The sequence below is a fragment of the Halichoerus grypus genome, chromosome 5 (genome assembly GCF_964656455.1).
Source record: "Halichoerus grypus chromosome 5, mHalGry1.hap1.1, whole genome shotgun sequence".
NCBI classification, from domain to species: Eukaryota; Metazoa; Chordata; class Mammalia; order Carnivora; family Phocidae; genus Halichoerus; species Halichoerus grypus.
Genome location: NC_135716.1, coordinates 131,173,453 through 131,195,143, shown reverse-complemented (window position 1 = coordinate 131,195,143; position 21,691 = coordinate 131,173,453). Strand labels below are relative to the sequence as shown.

The window sequence follows — 21,691 nt, the reverse complement described above, 5'->3', positions numbered from 1 at the left end:
AAAAAAAAAAAAAATATATATATATATATATATATATACATATGTGTATATATATATATATATATATTGTTTTAAAGCCTAGAATTACTTTTTGTTGCCTATTTGTATCTCCTGAAGAGAAATCTGATATTTCATTTTCTAGAACTATGATCAATAATTGACCATTCTCATTGAATGTACTTTGTGGCTTTGGTGTAGAGGGCCTTGTGTACTCTGCCTTGACCTTAGAATCTTAAGGTCTTTTTTATGAAAATGGGGCCTTCTGCTCTCATTTTCTAGGGTTTAAATACTTAGAGTAAATTGGGGATCTGGGTAATAATATACCATTAGAAAGTTTCGCTCAATAGTTTTATTATTTCATTTGGTGTCCTGCTAAAAGCACAGGTCACTGCATTTATTATATATTTCCTTAATATTGAATTTTGCGTTTTCAGGTATACTCTTTCTAAGTAATTATATTGTTTGTAGGTCGTGTCTACATGACAAGAAAACAATTATTTTTAGGGACAAGTGAACTAATAAATGTGGGTGTGGGTGTTAGTTTTCAATGTGGAAGTTGGTTCTGCCTTGCAAAATATTTCATCAGAATGTCTGTTTCAAATAGGTGTGCTCAGTCCCATTGAAGGGAGCCTCATCAAAGCCTCATGACTGGCTGTCAGTGGGAGACACCTGGTCAGTTGTCACCATGCCTTACCTCAACTTATACCCTCCATGTAGACAGATAACTTGGAGGGCGAAAATATTTGGGGCCAAATAATACAGTACAGTTTGGGAACTCTGGCCTCGTGTAGACACGACCATACATAACAGGGTAAGATGAACTAGTCAAGAAAAGGTTATAAGAAGCTTTTCAGAGCATATGTAAAATGACTAGTAATTTGAGGCAACAGAGGAGTGAGTGAAAACAAAGCATGAAAAAGAAGACAAAATGCTTTTGGTACCATCATTTATTTACTGGTTTCTCAGATAAATGGTTCCTCTCCTTTGAATGGAGCTACTCCTCCAGCTGGAGCAGGATTTTGGAGAGAGGAAACTAGGACCGGGGGAGGGGGATTAGGATCGGCAGAAGTCTGCAAACCCTGCCTGGCCCAGATCCAGAAAACTAAAAGTAAACTCATGTGTGTTTCCTATTGCCGTGACAACACCTTCCTTTTTCATTAGTTTCCATGCTTCCCCTCTTCGTTTATAATTCCCTCAGTCTGTCTTTCATTTTCCAGAGCAATTTCAATGTATATTCCATAGCTTCTTATTTAATTCCAAGAAATTAGGTTACCTGAGAGTATTGCTTCAAGATACTAGAGCCTGAAAGTTTGTCCCCCTGTTTTCTCCAAGTAACATTTCTTCCCCCATCTCACTTGCGTGACTGAGCTATTCAGGCTGTATCTTACTTAGAACTTCCCAGCTACTCAAAAAGATGAAATCAGGGTACCGAAGCACGGACTTATTATGTAAGACTAGTTTTGACACAGCTGTGCTTTTTTTAACCTAACATTCAAAGTCAGACTGCACCGGACATACCGTGTGTTTCTTCCCAGGGAAATTTAGTTGAGGATTTAAACCCGGAAATCAAATAGTTACACTAGAAACTACACGATCTTTGTCCATTCTTCATAAGAGAGAACTGCCCAGAGGCCTGGACGTTGGATAAGCTTAACAGCCCAAGATAACGTTGGTTAAAGATCTTGCCTGGTGTTGACCTTGGAGAGGCAGCTCCAAGTACTGCCGTAGATAAAAGATGCTGTTTTCTCCTGTAGTTTAACTTCGAGGCTCATGCTTCCTGTACAGGGTCCCACTGTGACTGAGAGAATTTAAAACATGAACCCATATGTCCAAGACTGCTCCCCTTCTACAGGAGCTAAGAGGGACTAGACTGGAGTAATTTTAAACCTTAAGGAATCATTCAAGTGCTAGATTGAAATGTTCGGTGTCCTTTTCATCTTTGGCATGGTGACAATGAAAAATCACTGGATGAAATAATCAAGGATCCATAACAAATATGATTGGTAGACAAGCACACCATCAGGAGTATAATTGTCTTTCAGTTGAGTTCAGTGAAACTGATGCTAAAAATCATTATTTTGCAAACAATGCCCTCAGAATAGAATAGCTGCCTGTTGTTATTGTTCAGTAATACTCAGTTTTTAAAAAGTTTACTAAGTTAACTTGTGTAGATTTTTTTTCCAAAATAAGAAAATTTCTTAAAAGGGCCAAATACTGTCAATTACTACTTTCTTATGAGAGGTGGAAAGTGGAGATTGTCCTAACGGAAACTATTTGATGACGGGACATAAAAATGTTTTAATTTAAATGAAGTTCTGTAGAAGAAAAATTAACTAGCTCTCCGACCCTTGGAATAACCTGAGATGCACCTGTTGAAGGATAGCCACAATGCAGGTATCACCAGAGCGCTCTATAGGTATTTAGGTACATCAGATAAGTAGTCTTAATAGCTCAAATCTTAATTCCTTTAGTTTCATTATGAAATTTCTCCAGTTTAAAATGTAATTTTTAAGAAACAAAAAAAGTCAGAAACTTTGGATTCACGTACAATTTCTTTGACTGGTTTAATTAAATTAATCAGTAAATTCAATTAGCCAATAGTCAGGTTGAATGATTTTTTTTTTTTTTTTTTTGACCAGCTCTTTTTCTGAGTTCCTGTAATTATGTCTATAGACTGAGCAATAAAGGACACTGATTTCTGGCTTTAACATTGTAGTGCCTTCGTTTTAGGGCAGAATTAGAAGCTGATATTTGTCTTGTGTATGTGTTTATCTCACAATGTGAAAGAGACCATGAGATTTGGAGCTGGCAAAATTTGATTAAGATCTCACTGTTTAAATTTTTTTTTAACTATTAGACTACCACAAACGAACAACATTTGTCCAAAGTCACTACGATCACAATATATGAGAGATAGGTTCTATGCCCTTGAGTTAGCAGCAAATGTAAAACAGAATGTATCCTTGCTTTTTGTCTTTTCTGTAGTTTTGGATGGTACTCATTATGTGCATAACTAACACTGTTTACTGTATGCTTCTGTCTGATCAAGTGCATGTTTAAAAGACAGTTACTGTTTGCCCGCTTAAAGTTAAATGTTATAAATTTTAAACATGTTCATGTAATAATCAGTTTGTTGAGCATGTGTTCACACCCTGTCACATGATTATTTCCTCTACTCAGAATGCTGCTTACAAACACAACACAGTTAACCTTGGCATGCTGCCCTATGGAGGTATTTCAGCAATGCATGCAGGCAGAAGCATGACTTTAAACTTGCAGACTAAGTCTAAATTTGATCTACAAGAACTACCTCTTCAGAAAGTAAGTATGGACTGCCTTACATGTGTCAGCATACCAAAGCCAATTAATGTTGTTTGTTCACTTAATGTGTTTAGGCTGTACATACAACCCTGCTTATAGACTCTTCTGAGTCCAAAAAGCACAAGGGCAAATAATGTAGAGCCCGAACTCTTAGCTGCTAAATGAATATTTGGAGCTAGAATGATTCTCAGGTTCCTGCTTAACAGCTTTGCTTTTTGGATTGAGCAGGTACATGGCTTTTTGAGTTGCTTTAAGGCTCATTTTCTTATTACTCATTTCTTTTTCTTTTATTCTTTGTTTTCCTTTCTTTTGTGTGTGTAGATCTATGAACATGTATTTTTTAAAACATTTTTGGAGATAGCCCTCTCTTCCCTTGCTGATGCATTCTGAGACAGAGCTAGAAATTATTGTTGGATTTCAGTTGATCCCTTTGGAAAAGACATAGGGACCTAAATTACAATGGAAATGAAGTGGTTGGCACTCCTAAATGCTTCTTCAGCCCATTGTCTTTGTGGAAAATATCACACAGAAATAAAACATGAGAAACAAGTTCGTGGCTTAGCTAGCAAATTGTTACTCATCCTAGGCTAATGGAAAAGGAGCATGTTAACAGGGCTTTCAATATAATTGTAGGCTCATTTGAAATGAAATATACTGGAAGAGGAAACATTTCCATTGTCTAAGGAACATTTCTGCTGTTTTATTCAGGCAAAACTGAGAATGAACATTTTACCTGTTTAAATTGATTAATACCTCTGTCTTAGTTACATTTTGATGGAGACTAATGAGTCATTTTCATGCAATATGTCATTATGACTATATTATTAATATAGTCATTAACCTAGTAAGTTTTATGAAAAAAGCAGTGCAAAGTAGGGATAAGAGAATGACAGTAGCCTCCAAACACTTCTCTCATAGTAAAATTAATGAACATATGGAACTAACTCCCATCCCAGCAAAATGAGGGTCAAAGACCTCAAATCCATGTTTTATTGTTAAATTAGTCTGAATAACAATTCCTAACTCTGGATAGTTTGCTTCATACTGTCAATAGAGGAATAAAATCAAAGAGACATTTATATTCACAGCTTTTTCATTACCCACAGTCGTTTTGGGGAAAAAAAACCTAACTAAATTAAGAACTTTTGAATGTTGAATTTGCACTGAGTAATAGATAAGACAGCACCATTTAAATAGGCCCTTGTCCTAGAGGGCTTGGCAATTGATAGAAATCAAAACCTTAAACTAAGAGGATGGAATTTCAAAATTCAGTGGTCATATTAGCAAGATCTTGATAGGAAGGGAGCTATTGCTTGCACCCCTTGAAATTATATGGAAAGCCCCTTATTTTGCTTAATGTTTAGCCCCATTAAACTCATCCACCTATAGAATAATATGGATATATTCAGTGTTTGAAAAATGGTAATATACTTGAAATGCTGTTTCCCAATGTCTAAATTGTTCCCCAAAAATCAGTTTGGTACCTCTATGTTGCTATATTAACTTTCTGATCTTGTTTGGGGTACCCTAGGGAATGGATTCATTAACTGTTACTACAGCTCTAAGATAATCTATATCAGAAATATTAGAGAGTTCTAATATTTAGAGACTTTTCAACCTTCCTCAGTTAGATAACAGAGATGACCTAAAGGAATTCTCTTTGGAAGCTACATTAAATGAAAACCAAAAATAATTCAAATATTGAAAGACTCCATCTCAAAATGAATTATCATCAATATGTTATTATCCACACCAGAGAGAGCGAGAGAGAGAGAGAGAGAGATTGAGAAGAGAACGCAAGGGGGAGAAAAGAAATACAGACAGGACAATTACTCCATTACCCCTAAAAGACTTTATGACCCCAGATTATCAGTTTAAGGCCTTAAACTTTCAGCTTTTGGCATCTGAGGCAACTTTCCTATCCTGCTGCCAGTGCAGGAACCTTATCAGGTACGGGCACTGGGTGCTTGATGTTTCAAGAATATTCCAGACTCTACTTACTCCCATGGATTCCACTCTAAGTCTCTACCCCTTCCTTCATCTTTGTGCCCAGGCACAGCTCTTCTGCAGAGCTTCTTTAATTTGAAAATTTCTTTGTTTTTTCTGCCAAGTTTTAGAGTCATCGTCTCTTAAAATTTTCCTTTTTTGGCTCCACTGACCATTGCTAACAGGTCTTATGGTTGAGGTTCAATTTCCCCGAACCTTTCTCACTGGGAGAGGAGAGAGGCAAAAATTATTTTCCTTTGACTTACAAATGCATAAAAACCTATTACAACATTTTTGTCTTGCTGCTTAAGGTAATAAAAATTAGTATCAGCAATTTAAGATTTTGCAGTCTCTAAATGCTTGTTAGCCGTGAGAATTGCATTGAAAATATAGAGTAAGATCAATTTATAAAGAAGAATTTTCAGTAGATCAAACTGTTCATTCTCCCATGGAAATACGAGAGCTCTTTTTATTTATAAAATTTCTAAATGACAATACTAGCCATCTCTACGTAGGTGCTGTGGCAAATAGCTCTGGGTGTCCTAAGGAATCTAAATTAACACTACATCAAAAACTTATGATGTACTATATGCTGGCTAACTGAAGATAACAAAAAATAATAAAAGTAATAAAAAATTAAAAATTAAAAAATATAAATAAACTAACATTTTCACATATATTACCAGTTAAGCACTAGAAATAGAGTTGCAGCTACTCCTCCGGGACCATTCAGGGGCTGACGTCCACACCCTTTCCCCGTACTCTGCTTGGCAAACCTTCCCTCTTGCAATTAAGAGAAAGGAGCTCTTATTCATATTTTCTCTGTCACACAGAGACAACATTTTTGCAGGTTGTGTCCCCAGAGGGCACCTTTCTGTGATTCTGACCTCCCCCCACCTCCATTTTGGTAACTGGCAGAAAGGCACTATTTGTGCTAGCTGAGGTCCTGACTCAGGGTGTTATTTTGTTTTTCGGTTTGAGTTTCTGTTTAGGTTACCAAATATATCTAGTTATTTTTTCTCAAATGTTTTAAACAAATTTATAATAAACTAATTAAAGGATATAGCTGTTTGTAAATGAAGATTGAAGAATCTGTACTTCTATTTACAAAGTGAATATGTAGATGAAAAGACTCTCCCAGATTTTTCTGTGTTTTGAATATTTCTAATGTGTTCATATTTATTATGTGCCAAGTCAAGTATTGTACATTTTTCATGGATTACAAGCTACATCTAGGCTTCCTATACTATAAACAGTAAATTACATATTCTATGGTAATTTTATGACACCTACTAAGATATTAACAAAATGTTAAGATATACAACAAAATTATTTTAATATTTAATTTCCATTAATGTTTTTATTTATTGATGTTTATTCTAATTTCCTAAAAAAAATTTAACAGTACTTGTAACCATACATTTAACATATATAAGTCATTATTAAATTATAGAATTATTAGTATTTTCTATTGATCCATTTATTTATTCATTCATTTATTCATTAATCATTTATTTGCTGCCTCTCCAAAAAGCATGTAAGGCAACTTTCTATGACTTTATTAATGGTTCCATGTGCTTCTTCGGATGTGTTCTGTTGTAATTGAGCTTAGTTATTGTCTTGAAATTTTGTGTTATTAGAGAGAAATATAATACTGTAAAATGTCGATTCAAATTGCCATTTTTATTATCCAGATTAATGGTAAAAAAAAATTTCAACAGGAGAATAAAGACTAGGATTTCTTAAGAATCTACTGCGTGCCTGGTACCATTAGGTACTTTAAATATGTTTTTTTCACACAACCCTCACAAACCCTCAAAGGAAGTATTTATCTCCATTGTACGGACCAGGAAACTGAGGCTCGTGTGTCACACAAAGGAACCTACCTACATTCTACCGTTTTCTTTCTGCACCTAACATAGTAGTAGGTAGAATTTGATCTGACCCTGCTTGGCACCAAGGTCCCAGCTGTTTTTACCATACAATGAGCCTTCTCAAATATTTATAAAACCTGACATTTTTAGAGAACATAACTCATAATAGTTGATAAAGCTCTTTCATATACATTATTATCTCGCATCATCTTCACAGTAATCCAGAAAAATAGATCTATGGGATGGAGAAAAGACTGCAGAGTAGAATATAGTAACTAATGCAAAACCTATCATGACCCAAATCATTCCCTTTGTGCCACAGATACAGGGCTCTCTCAGTTAGCAGAACCTAATAAATGCTCATAGTTACCTCAGCCTCTTTAAGATTCACTTGCTTTTCCTGGGCACTCGGTATTACCAAGAAATATGCTTCATGGCAGTGAAAGGCCAAAGATTGTGAACCCAAGAAAATCACAAGTTAATCGTTCCTGCGTCTGCAGCCCCATAGACAAGTGGGGCTGGGGAAGAAATCACTGGCCTCTCCTAGCTCCCCCTCTGCAGGTGTGTGGCTGCTAGTATAGTGTGATTTCTTCCCCGCTGGAGAAACTGACACTTCTTTCCTTGTTCCTTTCTTTTTAACTTCTGTCACCATAATATTATACCATAGCACCTACTGCTTATTGGCTTTATTGAAACAGACACTAATATAAATTACAATTTCAGGGTAAGGGAAGTTGAAATTATGGAAATATATGTATTAAAGATCTTTTCATAGATTTTGCCTGGAAGAAGATGGCCTTGCTATCTGTTTTATTAGTTGATACTCATCCCACTATCTTTTGGATTAGAAAAATTTAGATAGAAATGTGTGCAGTTAAATTATTTTTAAATTTCTAATGTCCTTTCTTACTGCATCTATGCGGATGACTCAGGATCAAATAGTACCAACATTTGATATGCATTTATTCACCCTAGTCTCAAGGGTTACTTACTTAATTCCATTTTTTTTTCGGCTGAAAGCAAAACAAGATTTATGCAGCACCTTGGGGCAACTTATGCCTATTATAGCTTCTATTGATTCTGCTGCATTTATTATTGGCTACCTATCACTCAAGAAAGATTCACTTATCTTTCTAATTATGAAAAAAACCTCAAGCCTGTAAATCCACATAAATCCTCATGGACAATGACTAAAATTACCAAAATAATAATGTTAGTACTCATACAGATGCTTCCTCACCATGACAATGAAATGGTGGTTTAAAAAATCATCTGAACGTTACATTACAACCTTCAGATTAAACCCCTTGAAATCATAATGATTTATATTGAAACTTGGCATATATTTGTAATACCTGTTTTTTAAAAAATATGTGCAGAAAATGAATAATGTAACAATAATTTTCACTAAAAATACTTTGGGGAAGATTATTTTTAAAACATTTTAAAATCTATGGTAATGCCTTCTGTGAACTATATGCCAATTACTAAGCAAAATAGATCCTTGAGTTCTTAAGTCATATATCCCAAGACCTTTGCAGAGTGCCAAATGCTAATACCACTCTCATATAATTTCTCCAGCTAAATGCAGTAAGTCTAATTTGTCAAGCATTCAGTGCACCCGTTAATTAGCTAACCAAAGCAAAACTACTAAGTCAGCTCAGCTCATCTATTCATATTTGTGAATCCTGTACATACAAACGTATTCACATATGGACACACATAAGCGAATGCATGCACACACTCACACATATGCACATATATATCACAGATTTTCATGCACATTTACATCTCAGCAAGATTAGAAATTACTTCTTCCAGTAGACATTTGTGGTCATTCACAGTAGTCAAAAACATAAATGTTAAATCTACAAATGTCCACAGTCATTTCTGGGACTGTATCCCTTCAGCAAAACTTCTCCTAGCATTAGTGTATTTCTTAACAAATACAATTTCTGAGTTTTCACTAAATCATAATGACCATTTTCTCTATTCTTTTTAAAATATTTAAAGATCTACAGAATTTAGAAGCTGAGAAAATGGTGCATTATGGTGATTTTCCATGTCTTTTATATTTAATTTAAGGTTATTTATGCTGAGGAAAAGAAGTATCTTACTTTTTTAAAGTATCTAAAGAAAATATCTAGAATGTGGTACTAGAAATAATTGAATGAATAACTGAACCTCAGTTTGTTTATTATCTCTGCAATAACAAATTTCAACAGTGATAGCTTCATTTTTTTATATATTTCAGTTGTTCCTTTTAATCTTTTATAGAATTTTAACAACTAAGCAACTGCATTTATATACAACTCAGTAGCACTTTGTCAAAAGTATAATTTTTTTGTAAATAGCTATACATCTTTTGGGACAGAATGTGAGCCCACTGTATAATTTTCTTTTGGACCGCCTCCCCATACCCAACATTAAGAAACTGTTTTCATGGTCTTACTATTTCTCCAAACTTAAGCCCCCAGAGTATCTTACTTAAGAAAAACAAAAATGCCAGAGCATTCTTGAAATGGAGAAAGGAAATTGCTTTCGGGAAATTCTTTTAATTTTGGTGTCTAGTAAAAGTTTTCTTTTTTTTTTCATGTGTCTGCATGTTTATGTTTCCTCTGACCCCTGTACTGTAGAATCGGTGTGGTTGCTAATTCTAATTTTAAAAAGAGAAAGATTGATTCTTAAACTAGGGAAGAGCCTACACCATCATATTAGGATTTTGACTAAAGGATTTTTGCATTTTTTGTTTTTAACCCCAGAAAGAATTCTGCAATTCTCAGTTGCTCTCTGTGACTAGGAGTCCTGTCTGGGCAGCTGAAGCAAGACTAGTGGAGGAAATAGGAAGGAGAGGAGAATGATATGGAGGGGGAAAAAAATAAAAGAATACTTGTGTTACATTCTGGCCTCTTCTCAAAAAAAGATTTTGCACAGGCACCTAACCAGATGAACACATGCATTATCCTACTTCACTGGCAAATAAATCAAGCCAGAAAGACATGGATATTAGTTTAAACCATTAATTTAAGCCAAAACAAACAAAAAAACACCGATCAGTAGTGCTTACCCTGAAAACTTATATTTTAACTGCTTAATTTTAATAATTTGACTTGTCATATTTTAATATCTAGAAAAATTGTGTGTGAGCATATACAAACATGTTAATCTGAAAAAGGAAAAGACTAGAAAATTAATGCTTGAAAACAGACAAACAGGCATTAAATAGCTGTTGTTTTTTTCAAGTAGTATGTAGTTTAAATGTGTTACCTACATGTGATTTTTCAAACAAACACAAGTGAATTAATCCCTAACTAACCCAGATGCTTCAATTCAGTACCTTTTTTCTTTTTTTCACATTTTCTGATAGACTCATGAAAAAGGAATTCTTATGGCCAAAGCACAAGAAGAAAATTGAGCTATCTCCTTACTTTTCATTATATCCATTAGACCTTAGGAAAACTTCATCTAGTGTCATAATCTTATTTTAAAACAGTTCCAAGCAATCCCTTTAAAAAAAATGCATGCAGTCAGAATGCAGATTGGATGGTTATATAATTGTTTTTTAAAAACCAACTAGGACCGCTCTGTATAACCAGATGACGGCTGCCAAGCAGCCCATCTGTGCCATGTTGTGAAGAGAATGGCCCAGTTCTCCCATCCTGGGGCTGGACAGTTCCTCACACAGAGTAGAGCTGCACATATACCCTCTAACTAGGCTTTATTTATCCATAGGGATACTTCAAAACATATACAGAAAATGGCATAGGAAACACTGAGCATAATTTTTCACCCACATAAGAATTCCCCAGGAAATCAAGGAGTATCTGGATATCCTGTAGGTTAGGGGAGGAGAAAGTATGTATATGATTATACATATATAATCATAAAAAAAAGTTGATCTGCTTCCACAGGAAAAATATACCAGTACTATATCCCTCCACTGGAGGCTGTCTTTCTGATGGTGTGTAATTGCTTGCTATTACTCAGATCAGACTATGGAGTCCTCCCTGGTATCTTATATTAATAATAATAATGACAGGGGTATTATTATTTGTTAAAAATAATAAGCAGTAAATCAGCTACAAATATATGAAGAGTTTAAACTTTAAAGCATAAATGATCTATATAAATAAATTTAAAATCAAAAGTCATTTATTTATGCCATGATTCTAATAGTACAATATTTTTGATGTTCCTTTCCTGCTTTCCTAAAAGCAATCTGTAGATAATGTCATAGTACCATAAATCTTACACTATGCTAGTATTAACACTATGTTGGATTAGTGCAAGGCATGTTCTACCAGAATCAGTACAGCTTTATAAAATTTGTTTTAGGTTATGGTTTGAAATATTGAAAGTTACATACTATGTATTATATGGTTTCAGTTTATATTCTAAATGGTAAGATCATACTAAAGAAATGAATTAAGCAGGTTTTAAATGTTGTGGTTTTTAACAATTGGTTAATTTTATTCTGATTATTTTTTATTCAGGTACTGTAAATAATCTAAACTTTTCTTTAAAATTCAGTAAATAACTCTAAGATGGTTATTTTAATCGAATTTCTCACTGCTTCCAAAAAGCTGTCAATTTAGAATTCTTACTGAGTAAATAGTGTATAATAACTCTTCCAGTTCAGGATATTTGTTTTTCTGCAATTAAACAAAATTAATTTTATCATAGTCACTAGGGACTCTTTTCAGAAAATTATGATAAACTTCTATTACATCACTAAAGAATGCCATACCATTTTCGCAATAGACCCCGTCCCAGCAAAGCAACATTTTAGACAATGGACAAGAAGATGTATCTCCTAGTGGCCAATGGAATCCTTATCCTCTTGGGAGGCGGGATGTACCTCCGGACACCATTACTAAAAAGGTAACCAATTTCAAATTAATGACACAAACCATGAACCTTGTGCATCCATTGTAATATGTAATCCGTATCTTGTGTCTTAACAACATTTCTAATTTTGTAATAAATTTAGGCTAAATATTATCCCACTATAGGGAGCTTAGTTAACTGTAAGCGCATTGAAAAGGATGAGAAATGAACACTACCAAATGTTAAGAATTGGTAACAAATTTTTATAAACAATATCCTGCCACCTCTCTGAAGATACTCTCACTTCTTACTAGTGCCTGACTCCCACCTTTGAAGTGCAAGTACAGGATTGTCTGTAATGCATACTTCTGACCCTCTTTAGTTTAGCAGTATGGTGCAGCCAATTTGTGTAAAACGAAATTTGGCTAAAAAAGGTTGATTTACCATTTTTAAAGTCATAGCAGTTCATTCATCCTATCATTCGTTCGATAAATATTTATTGAGCAACTGTATGTGCTCAGCTATGTGTTGAGCACTTGCTAGATACTGGGGAACAAAAATGACTAAGATGGTGTCTTACCTTGAAGATCTTTTAGTCTGGTGAGGTAGCCTAAGTGATAGGTAGGTAATTATAATACCATATTATATCGTCATGACGGGAATAAGAAGAAGCCACAACCTGGGAAGATAATTGCAACATATATGAGGGACAAAGGATTGGTATTCCAGAATATATTTTTTAAAACTCATATAATCAATAACAAAAGACATACAACACTACAAAAGAATGGTAAAGTACAAGGGGAATTAGGAGAGTAAATAAACATTTTTAAAAACTGAATACTTTTGTCAACCAGAAATACAAAAAAAAAGATGCTATTTTATACCTACTAGTCACAAAAATTAAGAAGTCTGAAAACTGTAGGTTGTTTGCAACTATAAGAGCAATGGAAACCTTTTTATAGTTCTTATAGGAATAAAAAGCACAATCACTTTGGTATCAAATTGTCTTATAAAGCTGAACATGCACAAACCCTACAATCCAAAAATTGCCCTCCTGAGATATTATCCAAGACACTTGTAATGTTTACAACAGTAGAAAACTGGAAAAACCCAAATGCCAACCACCAGGAAAGTATGTAAATAAACTCTGCTGTTCACACAGAAGAGTATTTTAAAGCAATGAAAATTAGTTAATCATAATTATGATAATGTGTATAAACTTTAGAAATATAATTTGAGTAAAAAACAAGTTTAAGAAGATGGAACACATCAAAACTATCATATTTATAAATCTCAAAAACAAGCAAAACTAAAAATATATTGTTTAGGCATAAGTACATGAGTCAGAAAACTATTTTTATAAGGGAATGGTTAACAAAATTTACGATTATGGTTATCTCTAAAGGGAAGGCTGGGGGTAGGCTAAGGGAGGAAACTTGTATTATTCTTGCTACTGTTTTATTTCTTAAATTGAATTGTGGCTCTTACACTTAGTTCTTAAGTACATGCGTGTTTATTTTATAATTGTGTTTCATGACTTACATATATAATCATACTTTCTTTGTAACCTAGGTGATGATTTTCCTCTTGATAACTACTTCAATGCTTTTTTTAAAAATATATATTAACTATCACATTATTTTACCTAAATTAATTGTTAATGACCTGATTTGCATGTTAGTACACATGTTATCAATCTGCCTATTGGGCAATATTAAACATAGCAGATAAACATAATGTAGTGTGACTAGGGCAGTGAAGTTGGGATATAAGGCTATGAGAGTATCTGGAAAGGGCTCTTGTTTAGTAAAGAAACTAAAGGAAGTCGAGAGGAGTGATGTGAAATAAGGCCGGAAGGTAAACAGAAGTTTGATCATGCTGCACTTTACTCGGAAGGAAATGAGAAGGGGAGCATTGAAGTGTCTTAAACAAGGGAAAGCCAAGATTAAATTTTCATTTAAAGAACACTGATAGCTTTACGGAGAATGAATTGTAGAGGAGAAAGACTGAAGGCAATGGAATGAGTTAAGAAGCTTCTTTTGTAATACAGGGGAGAGTAGATGGAAACAATGGGTGGTGGCAAGAAATGCCTAGATTCAATATCTTCTTGAAAGGTGAGCCAACATGATGTTGTGATCCACTGGACATAGGATAGAGGAGATAGATATAAGTTCCATGATTGGTACACAGGTTTCTAATTTGGACAAGGGACTGACTTTGTGCCATTCACTGAGATTGGAAGTACAAAAAGAGTAATAAGTAGAAGTGGAAGAGGGGAGGGTAGTTTAAGTTTTAATGTGTTGATTTGAGGTATATTTAGGGTATCTGAGTGGTAATGTTTAGTAGATATTTGGATATATTTATCTGAAGTTCAGGAGAGAAATGTTAGCTGAAGATACAAACTTAGCAATCATCAGATATATGTCATAATTAGTTATGCGTGAGACAGATGGTGACATAGAACTCCATGGAACACCAACATTTAAGGGATGATCTTAGGAAGAACAGAGAAGGAATAACCAAAGATTTTATCAATAGAGTTCTTTCTGCCACAGGATATAGAAAATTCAAAGGAAACAGCCTTGAATGTTACATAAATATTTAGCTGATTATCAAGATCAAGAGTAAGCCTCAATTTAGTCTTCAGTTATATAATCTAAATACTTAGGGCTTTTTTTCCTCTCCACTCTTCTATCCATACTGTTGGCTTTATCCTAAAATTGGTTCCTCTCATTATTGTAAGTGGGCTACCTAATGACAATTGGAGATACAAGCTTCCTTTTTCAAATCCATCAAGGGAGAGAACCAAGTTCCCAATAGCTGTCTGTTACAAGCAGAACTTTTCAACCCTAAATCTCCCAACAAACCTCTTCTTACATCTCACTGATCCAAAATAGCTAAGGACTTCCCACCCCTAGCAAGTCGATAAAATTATATGATTGGCATTGGCTCATCAGTTTACGTAGAATAGATAGGGCTCTCAACTCCAGTGACCTCTAAAAAACTAGAAGGAAATAATGTTTTAAGGAGAGAGTGGGCAACAGTGTCACGTGGTGCCAAAAAAAAAATCAAGCAAGGTAAGTATGATTAAAGGCTCTTTGGATTTAGAAATGGAGAAGTCATTGGTGGCCTCGGCAAAATCAATTTACTTAATTGACGGAGTGGAATCCATTGGAACTTACATTAAGGAGTAGATAAACATAGAAACCTAGAAAACTCAAGAAAGGAGCTTCCTTTTGAAAGGAATGAGAGAATTATGGTAGAATCTAAAAAGGGATATAAGGAAGCCAGAAGGAATATTTACGACGGCAGACACCTGATCATATTTGAGGAAGTTGAAAATCTCAGAGAAGAAAGGAGGGGAATCTACTTCTTCATGAGGAAAGATGAGAGGATGAATGTCATAGCAGGAAGTTGAAGGAATACCTATCAGAGCCAAGGGGAAGTTGCCTGACCAAAGGAGGGAACTATATCCACTTACATAGTTGCAAAGGGCTACTATAATAGTCCCATAAAAGAAAAAGATTTATTCCCCTATTACTCTAAATGGAATTAACAGATGTTTCCATTATCCATCCATATATCCATTTTACCCAAAATCTATTTTCAAACTCCATCATATTATGTTTAATCATATCATCAATACAAATCACGCTGATCGTTAGTTTGCTTGCTTTTCTACTTAAAAGCCCCATGCAATCCTGTATTGATTAAACATTTGTGAGGTTGTTGATCTTCTTAAAGGCTAACATAATTGCTTAATCTATCTGAAAACTTCATAACCTTTTATACTTCTTGTCAAATGTGAAATAATGTAGTATATGTCTTTCATGTGTAACTCATTTGTATCTTCTTCTATCATGATACGCATTTTCAGACTACCCCAAGTTATAGCACTTTTGCCTAAAATATGAGATTTTAGAACATACAGATGTGTCTACCTACTATCTCATAGAGTAAAGAGAATAAAGAATGCTCTAAACTTTCAAATTTAGTTTTTTATTATATATAATAATTGAATCTATTAAGTTAATATTCAGTGAAAAACAACCTAAGAAAATGAAAATGGTAATGGAATTATTAGCCTGGGCTGCAGGATTTACTGGAAGAGCTAAGAGAATTATACTAATATTTATTGGGTTTATATTTCATTATACAGTGAATGTTTTTAAAAATCAATATTACTTTTGCAGTTGAAGTGAGTAGTCATTAAGCTAGACAGAGTGATGATGGAAAATTAAAAATTGAACTATGAATGGAATGGGGAATCAAAAGAGAATAAGTCATGAAGAAGTCTTAGCCAGCTCCATTTGAGTATATTTCTTAAAGTCTCTGTATTAGACTTTTTTGCATCTTATTGCTGTGCCTAGAGATACTCCTCTGTTTCTACTGTGATACTCCAGCTGTGTGATATTAGTGCTGTGATAACTGCTGTGATCAGAAACCACTGTGATGCTTCAGAGATTCAGTGGGAGACACAATTTTAGAAAGGCTTTGATTGAACTGTGGCTCTCTGTTCTGGCTATCATAGCTCTTTGGTTGAACTAATACTAATAATACTCATGGGTATGCCTATGAGTACTCCAAGCACTAAAGGAGAACAAATTTGGGTACCCTCCAACACATAAAATATTTTAGACACATAAAATAATTAGACAAAAGGTGCTCATCAATCAGAAAAATGTTGTTCTTTACTATTTCTGTCCTGCTAATCCTTGACAAAATGTTGAGGGTGTTAAATCCTGACTTGGTTTTTTGTTTTGTTTTGTTTTCTTTTTTTCTGAGTGGCAAGAGGTGGGATTTAACTGACTTATTTTTTTAATGGTATGACAGTAGGTGGTAGTTTTCAATTCTCTCTTGCCCTGTCAGTGTCCAAAGTCTCAAATTCTAAATGTCCATTAATTCAAAAAGTCTGGGAGTCATTGCAAGGAGAACATGTCACAGCTATGTAAATCTCCCTCTGAATTCCAAGCCGTACTACTCAAGCACTTTAAGAATTGCTATTAAAAACTTTGCAATGGCTGAAAACAACAGTGGTTTCGGGAATATTTGTATGTTAGACTCCTGTCAAATCTCTGCATTAACTGCTATAGTCTATTGGATTATGCTGCAGTCACCCTGGTAAGAACTATTATGTACTATATATTAAATATTACTCTGTGTCAGGCATTGTGCTAAATGTTTTAATGTATTTCTTCATCTAATCCCCATGAAAACTATATCAGGTAAGTACTATTATTTTTATCCACTGTATGAAAGAAGAAACTGAGTTTCTCAGAGACACGGAGTTTAGGTTAGATTACTTGCCAAGATTTCACAGGTGACTAAATATTTTAGATTGCTCTCCTACACTGAAGAGAAAATAGTAGGAAGGTCATAGTGTAAAACATAAGTGAAAAATTTTTCATTTTAAAGTCAGACATTGGGGGTACCTGGGAGGCTCAGTCGGTTAAGCGCCTGCCTTTGGCTCAGGTCGTCATCTCAGGGTCCTGGGATTGAGCCCCCACCTCCTGCTCAGTGGGGAGTCTGTTTCTCCCTCTCCCTCTGCCCCTTCCCCTGTTCTTATTCTCTGTCTCTCTCAAATAAATAAGTAAAATCTTTAAAGAAAAATTAAAAATAATAAAAAATAAAAAATAAACTCAGACATTATACTCTGATTTGGTAGACTCCTTTCATAGGAATGACAAGGCTGTTTTTCCCTAATTCTGAAATGACAAACTCTTTTGAGAATATTGAGAGTCTTAAAAAAATATTGAGAGCCTTAAGGTTGAATATCCCTGAGGAGATATAGAATTGAAGGATAAAACAATGCTGGAGCAGAAAAGCATTGCAGCAAAAAGGCTAAAGTGGCATATTAAAACAGATGAACCTTAAAACATTTCCTTTCTGGAAAGGGTAACCAAGAAACTTTAAAATCTTACTGATATTAAATCTGAAATTTTTTTAATATGTAAAGACTAGACATTCAAAGGTCTCTTTTAGCATTAGCAACTCTTCCCTCCCCACGTGTCTGTTTTTCTAGGTTAAATACATAATGACTTGGCAGCTAGGATAATAAAGATAGGTATCAAGGGTCAACATGAGGATGGACACAGTTGGAAAGAAAAGTATAAAAACGCAACTAATTGAGTCTTGGCTCACAAACTTGTCCCTGATGCTGAATTTGCCCATGATTTTCTCACCCCTACAGCACCAGCTCAGCCATTAAGGGCTTCATGATTGCCAGATGCTTGTCATCTCTAAGACATGCCCAGGAACTCATTAGGAGAAACTTAAAGAAATTTAAGAGAAATTATATGGGTTTTTTGATCATTTTCATGTCCTTTTTATCTTTTCTTTCCCAGGCCCCCAAATTGGAATTTTTGGTTTTTCAGATCATATGAAGTATTAAAAATTTTTTAATTAAGTTTCTGGGGAGGAATTTTCATTCCTTATTTTAATTTTGGTATTTCTCATATATCTTAGTATAATGCATTTTACCATTTCTTTCTATACATGTTTAGAAAGAAAAGATCCAAAATACCTTCTGAAAATCTCATATTGTGTTGCTGTTGGCCATATGGTCAAGACATCATTTTTGTTTTAAAACAACTAAATTAGGAGCACCTGGGTGGCTCAGTTGGTTAAGCATCCGACTCAATTTTGGCTCAGGTCATGATCTCAGGGCCTGCTTAAGTTTCTCTCTCTCCCTCTCCCACTGCCCCTCCCCCCCAGAAAAAACTGAATCAAATTTCAACTAGAATTGGTTTTTCACTTGGTAACAAAAGTCAATCTATAATAGAACTTTTCAAAAAAGTGAGAATTTTTAAATAAAAAGTAGATATTTTCAAGTGTGACATATGAAAATTAACCTATATATTTAGTAATTTAAATAAAAGCATCCTAGTGTTATGCCACAAATATCTTATCTAAATTATATAACCATTACGTTGTAGTCATTAACAAGTAACTTTCTCCAAACCCTTTTCCATTAAAAGCAAATATTGCCATCTGCACTCTATATGTGGAACTAGAACAAAAATAACAATAATTCTTGGCTTTTGTCATTTAGCTGAGACAGCAATAGTGCTGCTGGAGGGTGGTTATAGCTTACTTACGTGGAAATAGTGGAAAGTCTAGAATAGATAAGAAAGATGAATATTTAAATACTGGAAAAAGTAGGGATGGCAGAAAGTAGAGTAAGATCTCGAGGCTATGAGAGAGCAAGTCAAGGGGCGCCTGGGTAGCACAGTCGGTTAAGCGTCTGACTTTTGGTTTCGGCTCAGGACATGATCTCAGGGTCCTGGGATGGAGCCACATCAGGCTCCGTGCTCAGCGTGGAGTCTGCTTGAGATTCTCTCTCTCCCTCTCCCTCTGCCTTCCCACTTGTGCATGAGCTCTCTCTAAAATAAATAAATAAATCTTTTAAAAAGAGAGAGAGAGAGCAAGTCAAGATGTAGAAGACAGATGGGAAAATCAACCCAGTAAACCTTGCATATAGGAGATAAGATACAGGGAAATAGAAATGTTTCTCATTTCTATCAACTACATCAGAGTCAAGAATATCTGTTTTAGTCTAAAATAAAACTGAAATGAAAAAAATATTCTGAAACCTTAGTAATTGTCAATTCTGTAGCTAAACTCTCCTTTTATACAGAAAGAAATATATCAGGTAGAGTAGGTTTTGCCTAAGGCTTTGTATTTTTCCCTCCCAAAGCAATATACATTATTGACAGTGAAGAACACCCAGGAATAATGCCTTGACTTCATCAGTCCATAAGCAAATGAGAACAACTTTCCTGATCACTGTGAGTAATGCCAAACACAATCCTGGCTCCCACTTTTCTGCTTCTCTTTCCCAGGCCTCATTTTTCTCCTCTGATAGGAGCAAATTTTGTACTGGTCAGAGTAAATTTTTCTTTAATTTTTCTGGTAGACTGGGCCATCACTGAAACTCAAAAATAGATTGGAATCCTTTATATAGTCATTTTCAACTCTAGACATTTTTCTAAACATTAGGAAAAGATCTTTCTGAGTCACTTGGTAAGTTGAGATTCGCCTTGCTTCCCTCATCCTCTTCCTGTCCCCCTCACTCATGGTGGTGTCCCTTAGGGCTCTGTATTGAGCAATATAAAGACTGCACTGATATCCATGTTGATGGCATATTCTACTAGGGCTGCTCTTCAGGAAGAAATAACAGCCAAACGCATTCACTGTCAGTGAGGTCTGCCCAAAAAACGAGAAATGAGTCAATGAAAGGGCAAATTGAGGAAGTCATACAATTATAGATTTTTAAATTACAAAAATGAAAACAAAAACAAGAAACCTCTTAGCACAGTCTGTTGCTCCCAGAGAGACATTTCTTACACTGATACATTGCAAAGTTTTTCTCTTGACCAAAAGCCACTTTTTTTTCAGGGAACTAAAATTTTAAAAGGAGAGAGGAACAGTGGGAATATGCCAGATGTATGAACCTCTCTCCCTAGCAGACTCTGAAAACAACTCTCTAGATCTACAATAATGCAACCCTGTTTTTCTTGGAGTTTTGGTATCCAGAAATAATTTGAAACTGATTATTTATGTAAATAATAAGTACCCACTCATTAATTTTACCCTTGGGTTGAAAAAGGAGTTTTAAGCAACACACCAATTGCCTGGGAGGCCAGCATATCCACTCTCACACAAATATCCTTCCAGGTTAGGAGGGGTCAGGAGTAGGAGAAGTAGGTAGGTGAAAATTATATCTTATTTGGCTTTTGTGGCTAGGTATCAATTATTGATAATATTGTTCGGCATCCACCAAATACTCACTGGAGGCTATTTGAAATTTCTGATGCTTATATTTAGTGACTGTATTAAGAACATACACTAACGTCCCCTAGCTAACACATATATGCTTCTTTCTCTACTAAAATAGCCTCAACGTGGTCTTTATGGCAAACTATCAGTTATTGTTCCAGAACAGGATGAAAATGCACTGCTAGAGGTTAAGTTAAAATACGTAGGGCAATCCAAAGAACAATAATAGGAGTTGTAAGCTGAGGGCTCAAATCTAGTCTTGAGAATTTCAAGTTGCACTCCTTTTATGTCACCAGAAGCAGAACTGTTATTCAGATGGACTCTTTTAAAACCCAGCTTATTAATTGACTAACATGTTACCTTTTCTAGTAAATCAGTGCAGCCATGTCTTTCCCTATACTAGAGAAATAAGAATGAATATATCCAATGAGATTCAATGCCCCCCATAATTGCAAATAAGAGAGAGAAGCCTGAATAAGTATAAAGACTTGCTTGTTAAACAATAACTAATTGCCAAAGCAAGAGTACATGGCCTGTAGGAAGTCAAAAATTTCATGAAAAGGGGACCCATCAGAGGCAGTACCCTGTGCTTGGTAATAGTACCTGAAACAGGAAGAAGGGTTTGAAGAAATCAATGAAGTAATTTCCTCTATTTAATGATCCATTTCAAAGATATATTTTGTTAATCCAAATAGCTAGGATGATGTATTTTTAATCAATTGATTTTAGTATTATTTAATTCATAGATTTTTTAAACTTCCTCTATTTCTATTATGGAATTAAGTTTGTTCTCAAAAATACTGCAGATAGGAGGTTGTGGAAATGTAAATGGAAAAAAGTCTTCTCTAACTTAAAGCAAAAGTGACAGTTGAATAAAACACTGTTCAGTTTCACAGTCGCTT

General features: G+C 34.7%; 1 protein-coding gene across 9 annotated transcripts in view; it reads left to right on the top strand.

The window, feature by feature from the left end:
- Positions 1–21,691, top strand: part of LRRC7 (leucine rich repeat containing 7) — a 524,922-nt gene that overhangs the window by 442,662 nt on the left and 60,569 nt on the right. For 7 of the 9 annotated variants that reach the window (XM_078072925.1, XM_078072926.1, XM_078072928.1 and 4 more), the window contains one exon: positions 11,943–12,062. The exons of the other annotated variants lie outside the window; for them this stretch is intronic. In XM_078072925.1, coding sequence (XP_077929051.1) covers positions 11,943–12,062 — 120 coding nt within the window. The remainder of the gene's footprint in view (positions 1–11,942; positions 12,063–21,691) is intronic. 9 annotated transcript variants of the gene reach the window in all.